The 18,692-nt window shown below is 36.8% G+C and overlaps 1 protein-coding gene, 1 long non-coding RNA gene and 1 pseudogene across 7 annotated transcripts; 1 reads left to right on the top strand and 2 right to left on the bottom strand.

Annotated features, from left to right (window-relative positions):
• Window positions 1-119: 119 nt before the first annotated feature.
• LOC111783145 (exocyst complex component EXO70H1 pseudogene) lies at window positions 120-2,345 on the bottom strand (annotated as a pseudogene).
• A 1,318-nt stretch (window positions 2,346-3,663) lies between these two features.
• On the bottom strand, window positions 3,664-5,514 carry LOC147786539 (uncharacterized). The gene is made up of 3 exons (XR_015414733.1): window positions 4,889-5,514; window positions 4,712-4,769; window positions 3,664-3,911 (listed from the first exon to the last, which is right to left on the bottom strand). It is a non-coding gene; the product is annotated as an uncharacterized LOC147786539 (long non-coding RNA).
• Window positions 5,515-8,638: 3,124 nt separating this feature from the next.
• On the top strand, window positions 8,639-16,830 carry LOC111782602 (uncharacterized). 6 transcript variants are annotated; one of them, XM_087120366.1, is made up of 14 exons: window positions 8,641-9,016; window positions 11,514-11,749; window positions 11,846-12,243; window positions 12,325-12,471; window positions 12,780-12,864; window positions 13,629-13,825; window positions 14,162-14,247; window positions 15,187-15,232; window positions 15,317-15,373; window positions 15,567-15,621; window positions 15,739-15,839; window positions 16,024-16,087; window positions 16,162-16,295; window positions 16,450-16,830. In XM_087120366.1, the coding sequence occupies exons 4-14, from the start codon at window positions 12,418-12,420 to the stop codon at window positions 16,615-16,617; spliced, it is 1,047 nt and encodes a 348-aa protein (XP_086976492.1). In that variant the 5' UTR covers window positions 8,641-9,016; window positions 11,514-11,749; window positions 11,846-12,243; window positions 12,325-12,417; the 3' UTR covers window positions 16,618-16,830. The 6 variants fall into 6 exon arrangements, with proteins under 6 accessions (XP_023519153.2, XP_086976492.1, XP_086976491.1 ...); XM_087120365.1 differs by having other exon boundaries at window positions 11,514-12,243; XM_087120367.1 differs by lacking the exons at window positions 11,514-11,749; window positions 11,846-12,243.
• Window positions 16,831-18,692: the final 1,862 nt, after the last annotated feature.

Raw genomic sequence — 18,692 nt, 5'->3', positions numbered from 1 at the left:
AAGCAATAATCTAAACGTAGCTCGGTAGACAAGGCTGTTGTTATCGTATCAAAATACGTTAATAAATAAATAAATAATTTCATACCGTTATTCAGTTTAAAAAATGACAAAATAAAAGATTAAACACAATATGATAGTTTAGATTAAGATCACGAAGATTCAACAAAAAGCGACTGCGACTACATACTAACCTGGTGGTCCCCATACGTTTGAGGTTTAAACGGAATTTACATTTCGTTCATATCCAATCCATACAAAATAATTTTTTAAAAAAATTAAATTAAAATAAATTTGCTTTATACACGTCTCGAAGATTATATCCTCACACATCACTTCTTAAGTTTGTCCTTATCTGCCGCCGTCCACCGCCGCCTCATCCACTTCGCCGACCACCATGAAAGTGATACGGCGACGACGATAACGACGACGTTGAAGAAACACTCGCTCCCGAATTCCCATCGGCGTGAAGCAAATCCGACAAGTAGTTTCCCAAATCATCCGGTGCAAATCTCACCTCCGAATCATTTCCGTAAAGATTCTCCAATCGCGCACGGTAGTTGATGTAGAACTCACCGTAGAGCGTCCCGAGTTTCTTCCCCAGCGTGATCTTGATGTGCTCACGCAGCTTTGAATCCATCACGATCCATGACGCTTGATGCTTGTAGGCTTCTTCGAATGCGATATTGAAATCGTGGAAGTGTTTTCTTGCTCTCTCCGGCGAGATCTCCGCCATCGGATTCTCCGGTAGTGATAAGAACACTCTGCTCCATCCCATCCGTATGTAGCTTGATGCGTACTGCTTCACCTTCGCTTCGTGGCTCTCGATCCACTCGTCTCCTAGAACGGATTTCAGATTTGAGGTTCGTACCTTCACGACGATGTACTCGAGGTTGTTCGCTAGGAAGATGTAGGACAGAGGCGCGTCGTGGTACACCTCCGCTTTGCTGTCGAGCTTCGAGAGGAGGACTAAAATCAACCAGGCCAAGCGTAAGGCGAGAGGATTTTCTTCCGAATCGTTTCCGCCAAAGAAGGATTCCGGCAATGGAGAGTGAAGCATCAACGGCCAATCCGCGACTATTCCTGGGAGGATTCCGCTGTAGTCGCTGAGGAATGCGATGTAGTTCATCACGTAGCGAGTGAGTGGATGAACTCCGCCGCCTGGTACTGGCGTTCTGGAGGAATCTTTCTGGATGTGAGATTCGAAATCGACGAGCATGGAGCGGATGCTTTCCGCGATTTTCGTTAGCGAATGGTCGATTAGAGATCGGACGGAGGCTGTGGATTCGCAGGCGAACATTGATTCGATATCCGGCCAGAGATTGAAGATCGCTTCGTACAGATCGAGAATCAGGAATATTTTCTCGGGAGATTTCTTCGATTTCACCGCCATTTCCGGGAAGCCAAACAGAGTTAGAGCGCTCTCTTTGGTAATTTCAGAGAAAACAGACTCTCTAATCGAAGCGGAACTCCAAAAAACTCGATCGCAGAGGTATTTCTCCGCTTCGAAGAAAGTTTTAACAGCAATTTTAACAGCATTCAACCAGTTCTTGATCTTCACTTCCAAAACCTCCCACTCCATCCTATGAACATGATGATAACTCGTCTTCGCAACTCCAAGATTATACAGTCCTTCCTCAACAATCGATTTCCGATTAACAGTATAAATCTTCACACACTCTTTACCATAACCAGCAGAAATCATACCTTCCGCAATCGATTTCAAATCCGCAATAGCCGATCTCGACATCCGCTCCTCCTCGGAAACATTCTCGTTCGCAAATCGCAAATCGTCCTCAGAATCATCCTCCAAATCAGAGTTACCAGTGAGAACCGAATTCCTAGACGACCGATTCGAAATAGATTCCGGATCCAGATGCGTCCGATTCTCCGCCAAAATCCTGTGGAACTCCCTCTGCAACCTCTTCATCGCGGTCTGCATCAGACGCTGAGCGCGAACAAGATGTTGAGAGTTCGTATGCTCGGTGCCGAAATAATCCATCGCCGTCTGCAAATCCTTGACAGCCTTCAGGTACTGTTTAGCCTCGTAGCGGTCATCTTGGAACAGAGGAGTGATATCGGCATAAGACGAAGAAGCAGAGTCCCATTTCGTAATTAGGGTTTCTGCAACTTCAATATTCTCCTCCATTAGAGACTCGCAGAGGCCGTGCGACGGCGTGGTTCTAGCAGGGGAATGAGACGGCGTGGTTCTGGCAGGAGAATGCGAAGGCGTTAAAGACTTGAAGAAATGGTTCCTCATCTTCAAGAGACAAAGAAAAAAGCTCGAGTTTGGTAATGGCTATGGCGGCAAAGAGAAACCGTAGGGGAATTTATAGAGAGAATAAATGAGGGGAGGAACGGGGAAGGTTCCAAGATTGAAGCTCTTTTGACCTTTTGACTGAGTTCGCTTGTATTTATGAACCAACTCGAACGAGTCAACTCAGTCTTTATTTTTATTATTATTTATTATTTTCTTTTTGGGTCAATTGCCTACCGTTGCTGATTTTTGTCCTATTTGACCAAAACGATTCGTATTGGTCAAAAACGGAGACATATGGATAAAACATACCCACTTTTTTATTTATTAAATCCATTAAATTAATCCATGTTTTTTAAAAATATTTTTTAAATTTTTAATATTGTTTTTAATTAAAAGGTCATATTATTGTAGGTGGAAGAAATTAATATATTGTTTTTTTTGTCTTCAAGGTCACCAATTCTATATTTTAATTCGCGTGGAGTAAGTAAATAATAATAAAATGTTATTCGCATTAATTTTGTATTTAATTAATTAAATTTAATTGTTGACTTACTCACGGTCATTAAATTTAATTCTAAAATACCTTGAATAAAATTTTAAATTTTCAATCCCTATTTTAAAATTTTATTAATATTATTTTAAACGTACGTAAATAATTAATCAAGTAGAAGTACGATAAATATAAAATTAGAGATGTGTTTGGTCCTGCAAGAACCCGTCTTGAATGAGGTGAAAAAATTGGGTCGGAAATAGGGATTATATTCTCCGTTCCCGACTTCGCTAAATCTCCACCCCTCCTGTTCCTAATGTACGAATAATATTATATTATAATATTGATGATATTATTGTTTATAAAATATTATTGAATTTATAAGAAAGTTTTTCATTAATATAATTTTTTTTAATTAATATTAATATATATATATATATATAAATGAAAAATAATTTTTTGTGTGAACTGTGTTAAATGAACACAAGTCTGACAGTAGTATGCTATTGTCTACTTTACTTTGAGCATAAGCTCTTGGGCTCTCGTGAAAGGCCTCGTACCAATCCTAATAGAGAGAGTATTTCTTGATTATAAACTCATGATCATTCCCTAAATTAGCAGTTTATCCAATACCTCCCATCGAACAAAATACGCCTCCCCTTAATCGAGGCTCGACTCCTTTCCTTTTTCGAGTCTTAGTCATTTTTTACTATGCCTTCGAGGAGCCTCAACTCCTTTTTCTTTTAGAGTGCTTTGTTCGACATTTGAGGATTCTATTAACATGGCTAAGTTTAGAGCATGACTCTGATACCATCTTACATGAATACGACTCTCCACAACGGTATGATATTATCCACTTTGTAACGCCCCTAATTTTCTTTAACCTAATTAGTGACCTCACCCATGCATACTTATCTCATTAGGCGGAAGCTCATCATAAATAACCTTGAAATAGTCTTTCATAAAAATTCATGAATCCAAAACAAAACCTAAACTCCGAAAATAAACCTTCAATACTGAATTCAAAATAAATCCAAATAAAACGATACTCAATCCTATAACTTAAAACAGTCTAATAAAGTAAACTCCTAAAAATATCCCGTCTCCAACTTCCATGGTGGCCTTAGCTCCGCCGTCAACCGTACATTGGCGCCTTGCCTTTACCTGAAAAATGTAGGTAGCACGTGGCTTGAGTATTTTATGAAATACTCAGTAAGTCACCCCACTGTTGGGGTTAGGAATGCAAACACATGCAACATATGAGCGGGACCTAACTTTTCATAAACGTTTCATAGCCTTGGGCGCTTTTCTATTCCGGGTAGGGTTGGATGTGTGGTACTCCTTCACACATGGCCCATGTACGTGTACATGAACCCACCAGGCGAGCTCTTATACGTACCCCCTGGGCCTGACTTGGTCGGGCACAACGTGTTACACGTAGCCGGACACCACAGAACAGAAAAGGGCCCGCATGATATCATGGCGAACATAAATATCGTATTTCATTCTTTCGTATCATAAAGGGGAAGAATCCCGATGCACGTGACATACATATATGCATGAGGTCCCTTAACATATTTAACATGGCATTACATAAGCAGTGCTAACATCGCATTTACGTTTCTTACATCACATGGCATCTCACATGACTTACATTACATGGCATATTACATAAACATTCCAGTTGCATAAACATCTCATGACATGACTCGATAATTCTACGTGTATCTATGGCATCAACCAACATATTCATGGCATACAATACTAACATCTCATTCATGACATAACATAAACAGTTAACAGTCAACACAAGTTCATACATCACATAACATACACAATCTACAGTCAACACAATCTATACATCACATAAACATATCACATAAAATATGGTGCATGCAGGGCCCACAGGACACGCACCATCATACAACACGTAGTAAGCTAACTCCAACAGTAAGGTCACTTACCTCGATGGTCTTGGTTGAAGTCACTCACAACGAGCTAATCCCCGCGGTTAAATATGTCCTATGATAACCACATAAAAATTTAGAACCTTTCATAAGGTACCCTAACTAAACCTCATGCTATTTATCAAAATAAACCCTCGACCTAATCTGTCTTTAACGTTTAGGAGCCATACTGACCTCGGATGGTAAAACTAAGGGCAGAAACGGCTTCGGAAGGGCCAAAAACCTTGGAATCGATATATTATAGTGATACCGATTCACCAAGCCGAGCTGCCGAGCCGACCAATTAAGCCGCCAAGCTGAGCTGCGGGATTTGACGGAGCCGAGCTGCGGGTTTTGACGGAGCCGAGCCGCCGTACACGTCAAGCTGAGCCGAGAGCACGCGTGCGGAGCCGAGACCAAGGCTGCAGCGCGCGTCCGCGTTGGGCCGAAACGCAGGGCCCGCATTCGTTCCGTGGGCTGGTCCAGAGGCCAAACGTGAACCCAACCCGTTTTCCTTCGTCTTCCTTACCCGAAATCTCGCAAAAACCCTAATCGTCGCTGCGCCGCCAACGACGTCGTCACAACCCCGATTCTGACGACGCGACGACACCCTTCGCCTATTCCGACCGACGCGCAACGATATTCAACACCGATAGCCTCGGTCGCTTCTCCCTCCGGCCACTCACCGAAGAAAATCCAGCGAACCACCTCACACGTTTTTCCTGGCTAACCCTCTCAATTTTTCCGTACTCTCAAACACCCTCGAAAACCCTAAACGTTTGGAGAGCAAAAGTTGTTTTCAATGAAGGAGGAGAGTTGTATATGGGAATATAAAAGGTCTTTATGACTTTTCCATTAACGCAGTAATTTCCTTGCTAGAAATCATACCTTTTCCAGCGACAATAAATGCAGCATAATATCTTTTCGTTTTTTGGCATCAAAAATAAAATCTTAGCATAAAATGTAAAATAAATAAAACAAAAATTCGAATCCTTACAATCCACTTTGAGCATAAGCTCTTATAACTTTGTTTCGGGCTTCCCCGAAACGTCTCCTACCAATGGAGAGAGTATTTGTTGATTATAAACTCATGATCATTCCCTAAATTAGTCGTTCATCCAACAAACCCAATATCTACCGACCCAAAAAATAATAATAATAAATAATATTTATATTTAAAAATTTTAAAATAATAATGTAATATATTATTTTATTTTTCTATTAAAAATAATATAAAATTTAATATAACACGTGGGCATGCAATAAATTATATTATTTTATTAAGAAAAATGGAGACCAAGACAAAAGTTGAGAAGGACAAATAAAGGAAAATAAATAGAAAATAGAAATACCCATTGTTTTTTTCCTTTCTTTATTGGTTAAATTATTTTTAGAATTTTAGATTTATTAAAAAAAATACCATTTAAATTATTTATATAATTAATTTGTACACGTCATCTACTACATTAATTTATGTAAATTATGATGTAAATTACGTCATTTATGCTTTTTATTAAAAGATACAATTTTTTTTGGTAGACGTTAACAAATATTTGTATATTAAAATTTCGGATCAACTTAAAATTTTTGGATCAACTTAAAATTTCGAGTTAGTTGGGTTGGTGACAAGAACAACCCGAATAGAATTCACAACCCAGCCCTCTATTTTCGAGTTGGATTGGGTTGTTGGGTTGTTATTTATAATACATGTTATATTAATAACTAAAATCTTATAAAGTTCAAATATCAAACATTTACAAGTCAGAACATATCACTAACATTGGTAACAAACGTCAAATATTCTTAATCTTCATAATAATCTTAAAAGTAAGATAGGATGCTCGATAACGTACCATAGAAAATTGAAAGTTTAGAGATTTATTAGATAATTTTAAAGTTTATGAACCTACTGGTTTGATGCTCGAGAATAAAACATAGGTGAGACCTGGGTGTGCTCGAGATGCCCTTAATAATAAATGAAGGCAAGTATTCTTCCTCGTGTGGATCCTATTTTAGTGGAAACTTAATGAGTTAATCCACCTACACGTCTTGCCTTTACTGCTATATCGAGAATTACTACACGTACAGCTGCTTTTGTCCGCTCGATTACTCTTCCGATCTCAGGCCGAGACCCTAAAAAATACTCGATGGTTAATAACCATATTAATACTTGTAGACATGCAAAATTAGTATTTATAAATTATTATCATAATGTTTAAATAATTTGAAGATTCCCACTTGGATATATTTCTATTTTTAAATAATAAATAATTATTATTATAATAATAAAAGAATACCTTTAATTATTTTTTAGAATCTAGTCCAAATTGTTTTGTCCCTTTTAATAATAATTATTATTATAATATGGTTTCTGAATATTTTATTAACTAATATCTTTTTCCAAAGGTTATGTCGGGTTGAATGTGACATGTGAGATGCTGTCATTTGTTTAATATTTTGCATATAATAATGTATACAAATTAGAATTGAATTGTTTTAAATGTAGAGCAAGCCGACTTAGGGACGTCCGTGCGTTAGGTTGAGATTGTGATATCCGAATAAATGAGGAGTATATGAATGAACCGAGACCACATTCGAATGAGAGCGATCTTGAGGATCGAATGACTAAGAAAAACTTAAATGAATTGAAAGTCGCTACTTATACCAATAACGTGCACATTCTTCTTCAGTGGTTCAATCATAGGAACCCTATGGTTTAACCTGGTTTATTTGGAGTAATTCACTGTTGAAAAAAGATCCAAAAAGTAGTTACATGCTTTATCTAGGGAATGTCGGGGACATCCGGTGTCGAATCTGGATTATGAATCTTGATCTAAGTCGTGGGCGTGGGTCGTGACCGGAATATTTTTAAGACCCAATCCAATTGTTTGGATTGTAATTTAGACCCAAACCATGATTTTCTTTTGGGTTGGGTTGATTTGTATCGTTCCGATAATTTCTTCCGATAATTTGTTCTATGAGGTGTAGATAAACGGTTTCCATTCATGTATTAACAGTAAGAATTTTTTAAAATACTTGTTTTAAAGGTCAGCGGTATCAATGCTATTTTTGAAAATTCACAGGTGTTTTCGCAACGTGACGGGACATACGCTGCAAAGCCATGGGAATACCTTGAGTCCACATCGTAAGCTAGTTTACATAATTTGTCAGCCTAAAGCTCTGATAACAACATTAACGACCATCTATTTTTACTACTGAAATAAAGTCGCTACTACATGACATAATATGAAATGAAAAAAAAAATTTAAAACATTTTAAAACGGTGCCATGGACTTATATGTTCAAAAAAATCATTAAACAACTATAGCGGAGACAGCAACGTGAAATTTAAATAAAAATATTGTAAAGAACAAAACAATGTTACGCATCTACCCTACCTTTAGTCTCATGGTCGTCACCACGATACTGTCATCTATGCAGAGGTGTCTTGCCTTTACTGAAAAGTAAGAGTAGCAGTGACTTGAGTATTTTAAGAAATACTCAGTAAGTAATTATGCTGTCCGGATCAGGAAATACAATCATGCGGGGGAACTATCATTTCATGGTAGAATTGGATGTGTAGTATTTCTCTACACACGACCCACGCACGTGCACATGAACCCCTAGGCGAGCTCGTATACTCCCTAGACTTAGCATTCGACTAGCATGCACTCACGCAGTTAGTATACCACGAAAGGGAAGGGAGTGCACATAGTATTGTGGTGTATACAATACCGTATATCATAACATCATGACGAGCATAAATGTCGTAAGGTACATGTTCGTACTAACCACATGTTCGTGCGCAAGGTTGCTGGAAAGTCACTAGATATTTACTTTTATTAATATTATTTTAAAATAGTATCTGAATTGGGTCGGATCAGGTTGAGACATTCGAGTGAGACGGGCGTGTCGGCAAGGAGTGTGGCACTAACCCAAATAGCTACTCATTGGGGGTCTTTCATGTCCAAGCTCCACGGTGTTGCCTCCATTGGGCGCCAAATCAACCATCCCCTCTCTTCCCTTTCCATTTTCCCTTTCTTTCAAATTTATCCTCGTATTTCTCTCCATGCCGAAGCATCCTCTGGATCTTCTCACGTATTCTTTTCCAATGTCTTGTCATTTCTTGTTGGTGGACATCCAGTCTTCATCCACGAGCTGAGTATTCTCGTTCATCTTTATTTACCATTTGTCGGATTGATCGAGATTCGGTTCTTGAATGATTTTGTATGATTTATGATCAGAATGTCGCGGACGTTGACGCCTCGGAGCTCTGCTTATCTTAGCGCTTTGTCCCTGCAGATTGAGAAGAAACTGCAGCGGGTTCGTCTTTCTTCACTTTTTTTTTTTTGTTTTGTTTGAATACCTGAATATGTTTCTTATGTTTTGTTGCTGCTGAAATATTGTCCTGGATGGGGGAAACAATTGGAAATGGATTCGGATAATCCGTAGTGTATTGTTTGTTGAGGATTATTGGGACGGAGTGCCAAATTGGCTAATGAAGGGGATGATCGTTTATAAGTAATGAATACATCTCCATTGGTGTGAGGCCTTTTGGGTAAACCAAACGTAAAGTCATGAGAGCTATTGTTCAAAGTGGATAATATTGTACCATTGTGGAGTTCCGTGATTTGTTCAGATAATAGACACTCCTCCTCATTACACGTTAAAACCATCGTTGCCTGTTCTGCTAACTTAAGAATTGATGTATTTAAACCAAGTTCTGCTATTGCGACAAAATCTGGCATTTATGAGCTTGTGAATTCAAGTGGCATTTGTTCTTCTCGATTGAGAGAAGAACCGTGAATGAAGACAAGATCATAATGTTAGGCCTCCCGCTGTACTAACTTGCTAAAAAGTGAATTGTTTGGACGTACAGTTTGTTTGAGCGGAGAGTGTTCTTTGTCAAGGATGAGGAGTGCATTTTGGCAGGGTGTTGAAATTGTGGGTTTTGTGAAGGGTGAGTAGAGAATGCAGGGAAAGGCAGAGGTAGTCTTTTTATTTTGGAATAAAGTGCTTAATTTTCCTTGAGAAGGGGATACAAAAGATAAACCCCAAACAAAAGGAGCAAAACTGAAACAAAAAGAGGTTTCAATCAAGCAAAATGATACCTAAAGGATAATTGCTAAAAAAAACTTTACAACATTAGCCAAAAAAGAGACATGGAACCTAACAAGAGCTGCATTCTCGTGGTCCTCTCCACCCCGCTAAACACTTTCTCGTTCTTGTCCAACCAAGCACCCCACAGTCCATATAATCCAACCCTTCTCATGAAGAAGGCAGGTGAGAAAGGAACTCTCGCACCTCTGCAAAGGATGCAACACTACGAACCCGTCAAGCTAGACAGCGTGGAAATATGAAGTCAGTTATTGAATGGCTTCTTGATTTAAGGGAGCATTTGAACACATAACATGTAATGTTGTTAGCTGTTTGATACACAGGAAACTTAATATGCTACTTTGATTTAGGCTATTTTGATGAAGAAGAATGTAATGGGAGAGATTTTTTGGATAGGAAGGGAATGAGGAACCAGATTTGATATGCTATGATCAACATGGTAGATATCAAGGAATATAGGTTGGAAGAAATGGCATTGTTGGCTATGGATTGGCAGATATAAGATTCAGTGCGTTAGAGGCCCAAGTCAAAACTCATGATGTATTAGCATTAAATACATGAGTAAACTTTTATATTTTCTAAAAATATTATTCTTTTAACATTACAAATTTACACTTGAGTGTGTTCTCATAGAGGTGCAAGGCTCTTTTGATCCAAAGATGCATAAAGCTTTAAGACAAAAAGTTTTATCAACATTGTGGGTCTAATCATCAAACACGCTCGGACCAAAATTTAAGCTCGAGGAAAGTCTGTTAAAGCCTAGGCTGAAGGTTTTTAGGCTTTGGCATTGAGCATGCACAAAGGTTTATGAATGGCACATGGGGCAATACTAGGGAGTTCACATTGTAGTAGAAGAAGAATATTAAGAGAGAGGCAGTGAGGGCTTACAACTCATGACAAGAGAAAGTAGAAACGTTTTCTTTCTTGTTGGGACACAAGGGCCATGCGCCACACTTGAGCAATATACAAATTTCTCTTAGCTTTAATCTCTTGGGTATCTTTATGTATGTCCAGATCTTTTTCCTATTAATAGAGGCATTTAGCAGCCATTTGATGCATCCTTGTAAGGAATCAGGGGGTATTCAGGAATAGATGTTAGCACTCTGTAGGGGTCTTAGGGCTTGAATTGAGAGAAAATATAGTTGGAAAATTGCCTCAAGTGTGATTTTTACAAAGGTCAGACATATTCTTATAGTGAGTGTATTCCATTCCCAAACTGGCCTTAACAGAATTTTTCATTCAATGTACATTGCAGACACACCACCTAAAGAAACTGCTCCCATTTCAATCTAAAGTAAAAAGTGGAAGATTTAATCACCAACTGAGCTCGAGAAGGGAGTCAAATTTCCAACTTCGACTATTAAAATCCAGGGAAACTCTCAGGTCTTCTTCACCATTGGGAAACTCTCAGGTCTTCTTCACCATTTTCTTTGAGAAATGGGCGAGATATTTTCACCGAGAGATTAAGTCTTGCTTATGCTCCAGGATGTTCCTTCAAATCCTTACCACATCGAGCATGAATAGACCTACTGATGCACTTTCTAGAGTTGTCTCTTTGGCTCAACAGGGTTGCTATCCATGATTGGAAATCTTTTAGTAGACCAGATTCTTAGCTTCTGTATTTTGTACGTTATAAAAGGATCACCTAGTATTTTGTTCTTTGGTCATGCCTCTCAAATCAACTTACTTCAAATCTTTTCAGGCAGCACTGTTGGGGGTTATTTATATGAAGATTGCATGAGAGTAATATTGACGGCAAGATGTGTAGAGGCTAGTGTAAGAATGTTTGATTTGGCAACAAAATAATAACTTTGTCCTCAGCTGGCTCCCTCTTAACTACTTCCATCCCTGCTAAATTTGGGAAAACATAAGGTGGTGGATAGATTAAGGAAATCCACTCATTTCATACCATCACAACTCCCTTTATTTCCTAAGGTGGTGGCTCTCTTTTGAAATCATGTCTTACTCCGAAACTTTGCTAGATCCATTACATCTGAGTGTAACAAAGTTTCCGTGGGTCATATTTGGGTGTAGTTTGGTTACAAGAGACATCCCTCCTTGGAAGTATGACACATTACCATAAATGGATGACCAATCTGAAGTCAACTGCGCTGTTTCTGCTATGACAAACTGAATGGTGACATTTTTGGTTGGTATGGTGTAATATCAAAATTAATTTCTCGATTGAAAGTATGTGGATGAGCACCACCTTCCTCAGTTGTACAGTTTAGACAATTGGCAAGCACTAATTCGGTATAAGGTCAACTAATTAAGATTGACACCATGCTTTTTTGTGAACTTGAGGCTTATTTATTATGGGGCATAGTTTCAGATGAAGCACCTTGTGGTCAGTAAACCTAGAGAGATTGAATCCACATGATTTGGTTTATTTGAAACTTCTGCCATATATATTGTTCTCCTTAGCTCAAAAGGTGAATAAAATTTTTCTCGAAGAGGTTTTTGTCCTTATCGGCTGCTCGTATGAATATATAAAATGCTTATTGGCTTACCAGCGAAGTACACCACTGGACATTTTTGTCCAACAATTGATGGGTTCCCTGGATTCCGACTCAGAATGAAACCTTGAGACAAATCATGTATTGGGAATGCGACATACTGAAGAAGAGGCCCACATTCAATGGAAAGGCTTAGTGGACTTGGTAAGTTTTGTGGGAGCCTTAGATTCTATTAAAACTCAATTTCTCGGGGGTAAGTGTTGGGCCTTCCTTGTATATATAAGGAAGGGTGAAAAGGGAAATTGTGAGACTTTCAAAGAGATTATTCTGTTCTAGAGGGAATATGCATTTGGCTGGATATTGCAATTATGTAATTTGTAAAGCGTGAGTAGACAGTGTAGGGTAAGGCTGAGGTAAGAATTCTCCTTGCTTATACTATTTGGTGTTTTTTTCCTGTAGTGAATTGGATCATTACCTTTAAGATTTATCATTATTATTATTTTTAAATATAGGCATTAGCTTCTTCATCACAGAGGCGAGACGTACTGCGAGAATTGTTTGCTGACATAGCATTAGAAGTCGATGACCGAGCCAAAGGTGAGTTGTCGGAATGTAAAAACTTATATTCGACAAACAGGAATAGCGTGTGGATGAATGTTTTTGTCTTATAAGTCTTGTTTATTTCTAGAAAGTTATTAAATTATCTCATGCTTGTTGAGATCAAATGTGTATTTACTAACTTGATCCATAGCTAAAGGCTAAACTACAAAAAGTACCGTTGAACTTTGGCTTTTGTTTAAAAAATATCCATGTTCTTCTCAATGTTTCATCTTTCATAAAACAGTTTAATACTACCTTCTTCGTAGAAATTTGTTAATATGTAGGATGAAAATTGGGTTTGGAACGGTGTGGCAATAACTTGGAACAAAAACTGGGACTCAAAACACTGTCACACGATTCTAGGTCATTGCCACATCTATACCAAGTCTGAATTTCCATCTATATTCTATGGATTTGAGTCCAATGATGGTTTTGAAATATTTATGATAGGTAATATTTTAACTTGTAATAGAATAGGGGTATATTTGAAATCTTTGCCCTGATCGTCTATGCTAATGGTTTCTATTAAGACCTCTAAGTTATAATTTTGCATCAATATTCATAAAATGGAGAATGGTCTTTTGTTTCGCCTTTAATGAAATAGAGTCACTCTATTAGAGTTGATTAATTGAATACTTCCACCTAGCTTGTCAAAGCTCGTACTAGCTGCATCTTCTTACATAGCCTTAGATCAGATGAAGACTTGATGGTGTTACATATTGTTATAGAACTACCCACTCATGTTCTGCTTTATAAATCAGAAATAATTCTCAGCACAGAGGAAGATGCGATTGCACCTGTGGCGCATGGAATGGATAATCCGTTATGCTTTTACGATGTGCTTGCTGATTATTATGTTCAGGTGCCAGAAGGCGGGAAACCAATCCTTGATTTGATTGTCAAACTGTGGAGCCAATCATTTACATGTCATATTTTCACCCTCTTATTCCACAAATGGGTGGGTGAACTTGCACAATGCATTTTCTTAAAGCCGATATGATTTTCACTTTCTATTACTGTTATTATTATTTCTTTGTTGTTTGATGATGGAATAGTTTGACATTTTCTGAGCGTTTGCTCGTCCATCGTCTGGTTTCCTGGGTACTAACTACTCTGTGTTGAAATGAATTCTACTTTTCTTACTACTTGCAAAGAAAACTTTCTTTTTAATTCGTCTTGAAGGCAGTGATCGTTCTTGAATGTTATCCAAACGTATGTTCCATTGGAGTTATTGTCTTCTTTTTCTTCTATTTTATTAGAAATATTTGGTGCCTGATGCTGATCTATCTTGCAGCTCTTTGAAATTGAAATTGAAAATTCTGATGAAGCCCACCTCCGTAATTCATCTGCTCTTGTTCAAGGTGCCACCAATATCTTCTGGTATGGATTTAGCAATTTGTTGTGAATATCCATTTCATTCAAGTGGAAGTTTTCAATTTTTTTGAACAGCATCCGATCTTGATGTACTGCATACTTTTTTTCATGCATTCTTAGTGGTTAATGATATTGAAATCTTATTTTAAAAGAAGCATGGATGCAAGGCATTTTATACTCGTTATGTCTGTTGAAATATTTATATTTTAAAATATATATGATGAATCTTAATTTACATATCAATGATTTCATGCTGAAAATTTGTTTTAGATTATGATATTTCACATGAAAAGCAATGTAAAAAAAAAAGATAAAACTAGGTGCCTACTACTATACAGCACGCCTCTCATCAAAATATAAGATAACTGGGAGTTGGAGCTTGGCTTCCCTATAACCGGGGCACCCACGCTAGCCTCAAGGCGTGGACGTGGGAGACATCAAGGATTTTTGGCATTAAGCTCACCCAAAGATTCGAACTTGGGACCTGTAAGCCAATGTGACCGAGAGACTTCAAGCCCTTGCGAATGGGGTTGCCCCTTGGGGGATAGCCTCTTATTAAATATTTTACAAAAGCGGAGAAGATTAAGATGACGAAAAAACTTAGGTGCTCATCTCTAATGAGACAATATGGTGTGAATCAAAATAGTTGAAAAACATCGAGAACAACTCGTTATATTTCTAAAAGATAATATCTTATTAAAAAGGAAATTTAAAAGGGTGTGAGGGCATTTGCTTCACTGTGATTAATGACCGTTTGGTGCATTTGATCATTAGTTGAATTGAAACTTTCAAACTGGAATTAGCATCTTATGCACGGGTATATCAGATAGCGTGTTAGCCTTGTTTCATACAGCTGCTGGCTACATATTTATGATCATCCTCATTTTAGACATAATGAGAATGCTATTTTAGTATGATTGCAATGACCTTTGTTTGCTGATTCAGGCTTGATATTCAGGCGAACACTAGTCGATTTAAATCTCTCTTTCATGTAAGAGTTCAGTCAAGAATATTTTCCTCTCTTTTGGTGACATGTGAATTCTCAGTAACCTGTGCTAATCCCCTTGATGTTCAGTATCTTCTTGGAGAAGTTGCATTTCAACCTGCCAGATTGAACAAAATCCCCATACAGGTTAGAGTTGAATGGTTTCCTTAATTTTGCATGATTAAAGTAAGCTATTATGTTTATTCTTTTATGAATATTATACAATCTAGATTGTCTTACAATTGTACTTGTGTACCATCTTTAATGCAGCTATTTTCAAGAGAATTGTTCTGAAATTGGCTCCTTTCTTTGTTTTTCCTCATCTTTTTCTCAATTGCAGGTTCAAAGAGATCTTTTTCTTTTACTTTCAAGGTTCTTAATTTTCTATGATTCAGGTGAGCTTTTGCTATAAATGCCATTTGGAAATCTATTCAATTTAAGATGACTTTTTCCCCCACTAAGGTTTTAGTACTTGGGTGCCCATCTGTATATAATAATCTGCTGTGTTTCAGATGATAAGCTTAAAAGTTTTTTAAAGCAATTTCCTCCTTTCCCAAATGCCATACTGATAGGTGGTCCAGCTGACTTGTTTGTGATTGAACTTACTGATCAGGTAAATTGTCGTGTAGCATCGCAAAATGTTCTATTAACACGTATTTTGTTTCGATGGACTTATATTATTAAATTACGATCGTTTTCTGTAATATTTTTATATCATGAAATAGCTTGTTTTGCTACTTTCATGCTTAAATACATCCGCAAGTTCAATATTGGTATCAAAATATTACATTGGTCAGATTCAAAAGCTGAAGGTGGAACCTGTACTGCTGCATTATTTTTCACACCTGATTGTTCTCCAAGGTAATTGGCTGACTCATTGAGATTCAACAGTTGCTATTCTAACTGTTCTAATCAATGCTTTTAATTTATATAAGGTTTGGAACTCAGAATGACCACAAGTACAAGGCTAAAAACTTGTTTGTATAGCTTCACCCCTCCGGGTGGCCCCATGTATCCAACCAGAGCTGTTCGACACGCTGCATGGGATGCTCTAGATTTGCTATTTCCAGTAAGTATCGATTAAACCGAATGTCGTTGCTCAATGAAAGAACTATTAAGCATGTTCCTTTTATGTAATTTGATACCTTAGCCGGGTGCCACTACAATAGTAATATTGTTATGCTAAGAAAATTAGAAAGTTTGATGAAGGATTTTTGGTACAGGTTGGACGATATCCTAGGCATCTTATAAGCCTATTTTTCAGATTATTGTACCCATGGTACTGGCCTTCATCTTGTTGGAACTTTGTATTATCATGTATAAGGGCAGTATTTCATTCCTTGTTTCGGTTCGTCTTTTCGAGATATGAGAATCCTAAACAGCACAAATAATTGGCGTAGAAACTAAGTTTGTATATGTACACAAAAGACATTTTTTACCCTCATGCCATGCTGTCGTCCCTCGTTTTTTCTGGGGGCTGTGTGTATGTATCTTTTACTGATTCAAACCCGTCTTGTGTTGACTATCACTGATAAGTGTCCCAGAGGAAACAAGAAAAGAAAGAACATATGTTTGATTAAATGGAAATTTCCCTTGTTCTATTTCTTCATTAGAACACCAAGGAATAGGTCTTTTTAGAGGTCGTTTCTAGTGTTTTAGTCACCTTTCAATGGCTCCGCCTTCCCCTACCTTGGGGGTTCTTATTTCCAAGTAAGAATAAATGATGAAGTTGATATCTATGCTTCTGTTTTCTGTGTGGTCTCCATCAAGTTCTAAAAAGAGCTTGAAAATGTCTTCGAGACAAGAAGCAATAAATGAATGATGAATGTTTGAACATGGAGATGATTCAAGAGAAAAGAGTAGTTTGAGTTGGTCTTTGATGCTTATTGAATGTTGACTTGGTAATGTGATGAACTATGAGTAATAAATTTGCTAGGCTTTCTACCAGAAAAAGTTGTCAAACCATTGTTTGACTTGGTAATGTGATGAACTAATAATATGTTGTGTTTAGAGTTATCCATAGGACGGGGACGGGGACGGGGACGGGGACGGGGACGGGGACGGGGACGGGGACGGGGACGGGGACGGGGACGGGGACGGGGACGGGGACGGGGACGGGGACGGGGACGGGGCCTCCGTTCTCATCTCCACCATCATTGCATTTCTCTTATATGAAAGAATTGTCTGCATAATTCTAGGAGATCGAGTTATTTGTGGTGAATTTTTTCTATTTTTTTAAAACAAAATCATTTCAATTTTTTTATTAAAAGAATAAAAAGAAAAAACCTAATAATCAATACTATTTTAGATGGAAAAAAAAATTAATGTATTATTGAATCTAATTTTTAAAAATTTTAATTTTAGTCTTCATAATATATAATATATGTAATTTTCGTTCGGATTTAATTTAGCTAGCTGAAAGAAATTTCTTTATGCATCTTTTCTTATTCACTATTTAAATGGGAATTTTTTTTTATTTATACGAGGTGATTTTTTGCGAGGAAAATTAATATTTCTAATTATGTTGAAGGTCAAAAGGTTGAATTTCAATAATTAAAAAAGTAATAAAATGTGAAATATAACAGGTATGACTAATGATATCTAGGTGATTTGTGAGAGAAAAATAGTGAATAGAAAATCACATTTTTTTAATCATGGTTCGAATGTGCGCTCCTAAAACTTATTTACGGTTTATATATTTATTTATTATTCTTAATATAATAAATGTAGCGATATAAAATTTTGAATCTCTAACTTTTAAAGAGTACAATTTACCGTTAAATTGTATTTGTATTGACAGTATAAGTTCAGTTATATATCTCGATATTTTTTTACATATTTGTTTCTTTTCATACAAATATTGAATATCATATTTTATTACATTTTAATATTAATTTTCAGGTAGGTTTAAAAGTTTTAATTTTAGAAATATCAATAAAAAAATTTAATAAAATGTCAATAGATATATCTAAAAAAAAAAATTATTAATAAATAAATAATTTATGTTTTTTCAAACAAATTAAATTACTCCTTATTCATATTATTAACATTTATTGCTATTTTTCTTTATGTTTCATTGTAAATATTGAATCACCTTGTACGTTGACGTTGAATTCGTGCAAATAAAAATTTAATAACCTCATTCTAATTGCCCATGGTTTGAATCATTGATGGTTGAATTTTTTTTTTCCTTCTTTATTTTTTTTAATTTCAAATCTATAATTACTTTCTATTGGGTATTTAAATTTCAACTAATCTTAATATACGCCCAACATGAATTATTCGATCAAATATTACTTAATCTGTTGAGGTATATTTGAGTTAATTCTCTAATCCAAAGACGTGCTCATAATTCAGATCATTACAAAGTTCCAAATGATCAAAACATTCGTACCCTTGATTTGAACCGTAATACTTAAAAGCAAAACGAAAAAATTAGTCTAGAAGATCAATTAAAGTAGGAAGT

The sequence above is a fragment of the Cucurbita pepo genome, chromosome 20 (assembly GCF_057944985.1).
Source record: "Cucurbita pepo subsp. pepo isolate OVF chromosome 20, ASM5794498v1, whole genome shotgun sequence".
Lineage (NCBI taxonomy): Eukaryota > Viridiplantae > Streptophyta > Magnoliopsida > Cucurbitales > Cucurbitaceae > Cucurbita > Cucurbita pepo.
The sequence above is the reverse complement of the archived record's forward strand: the minus strand, read 5'-3'. Positions and strand labels throughout refer to the sequence as shown.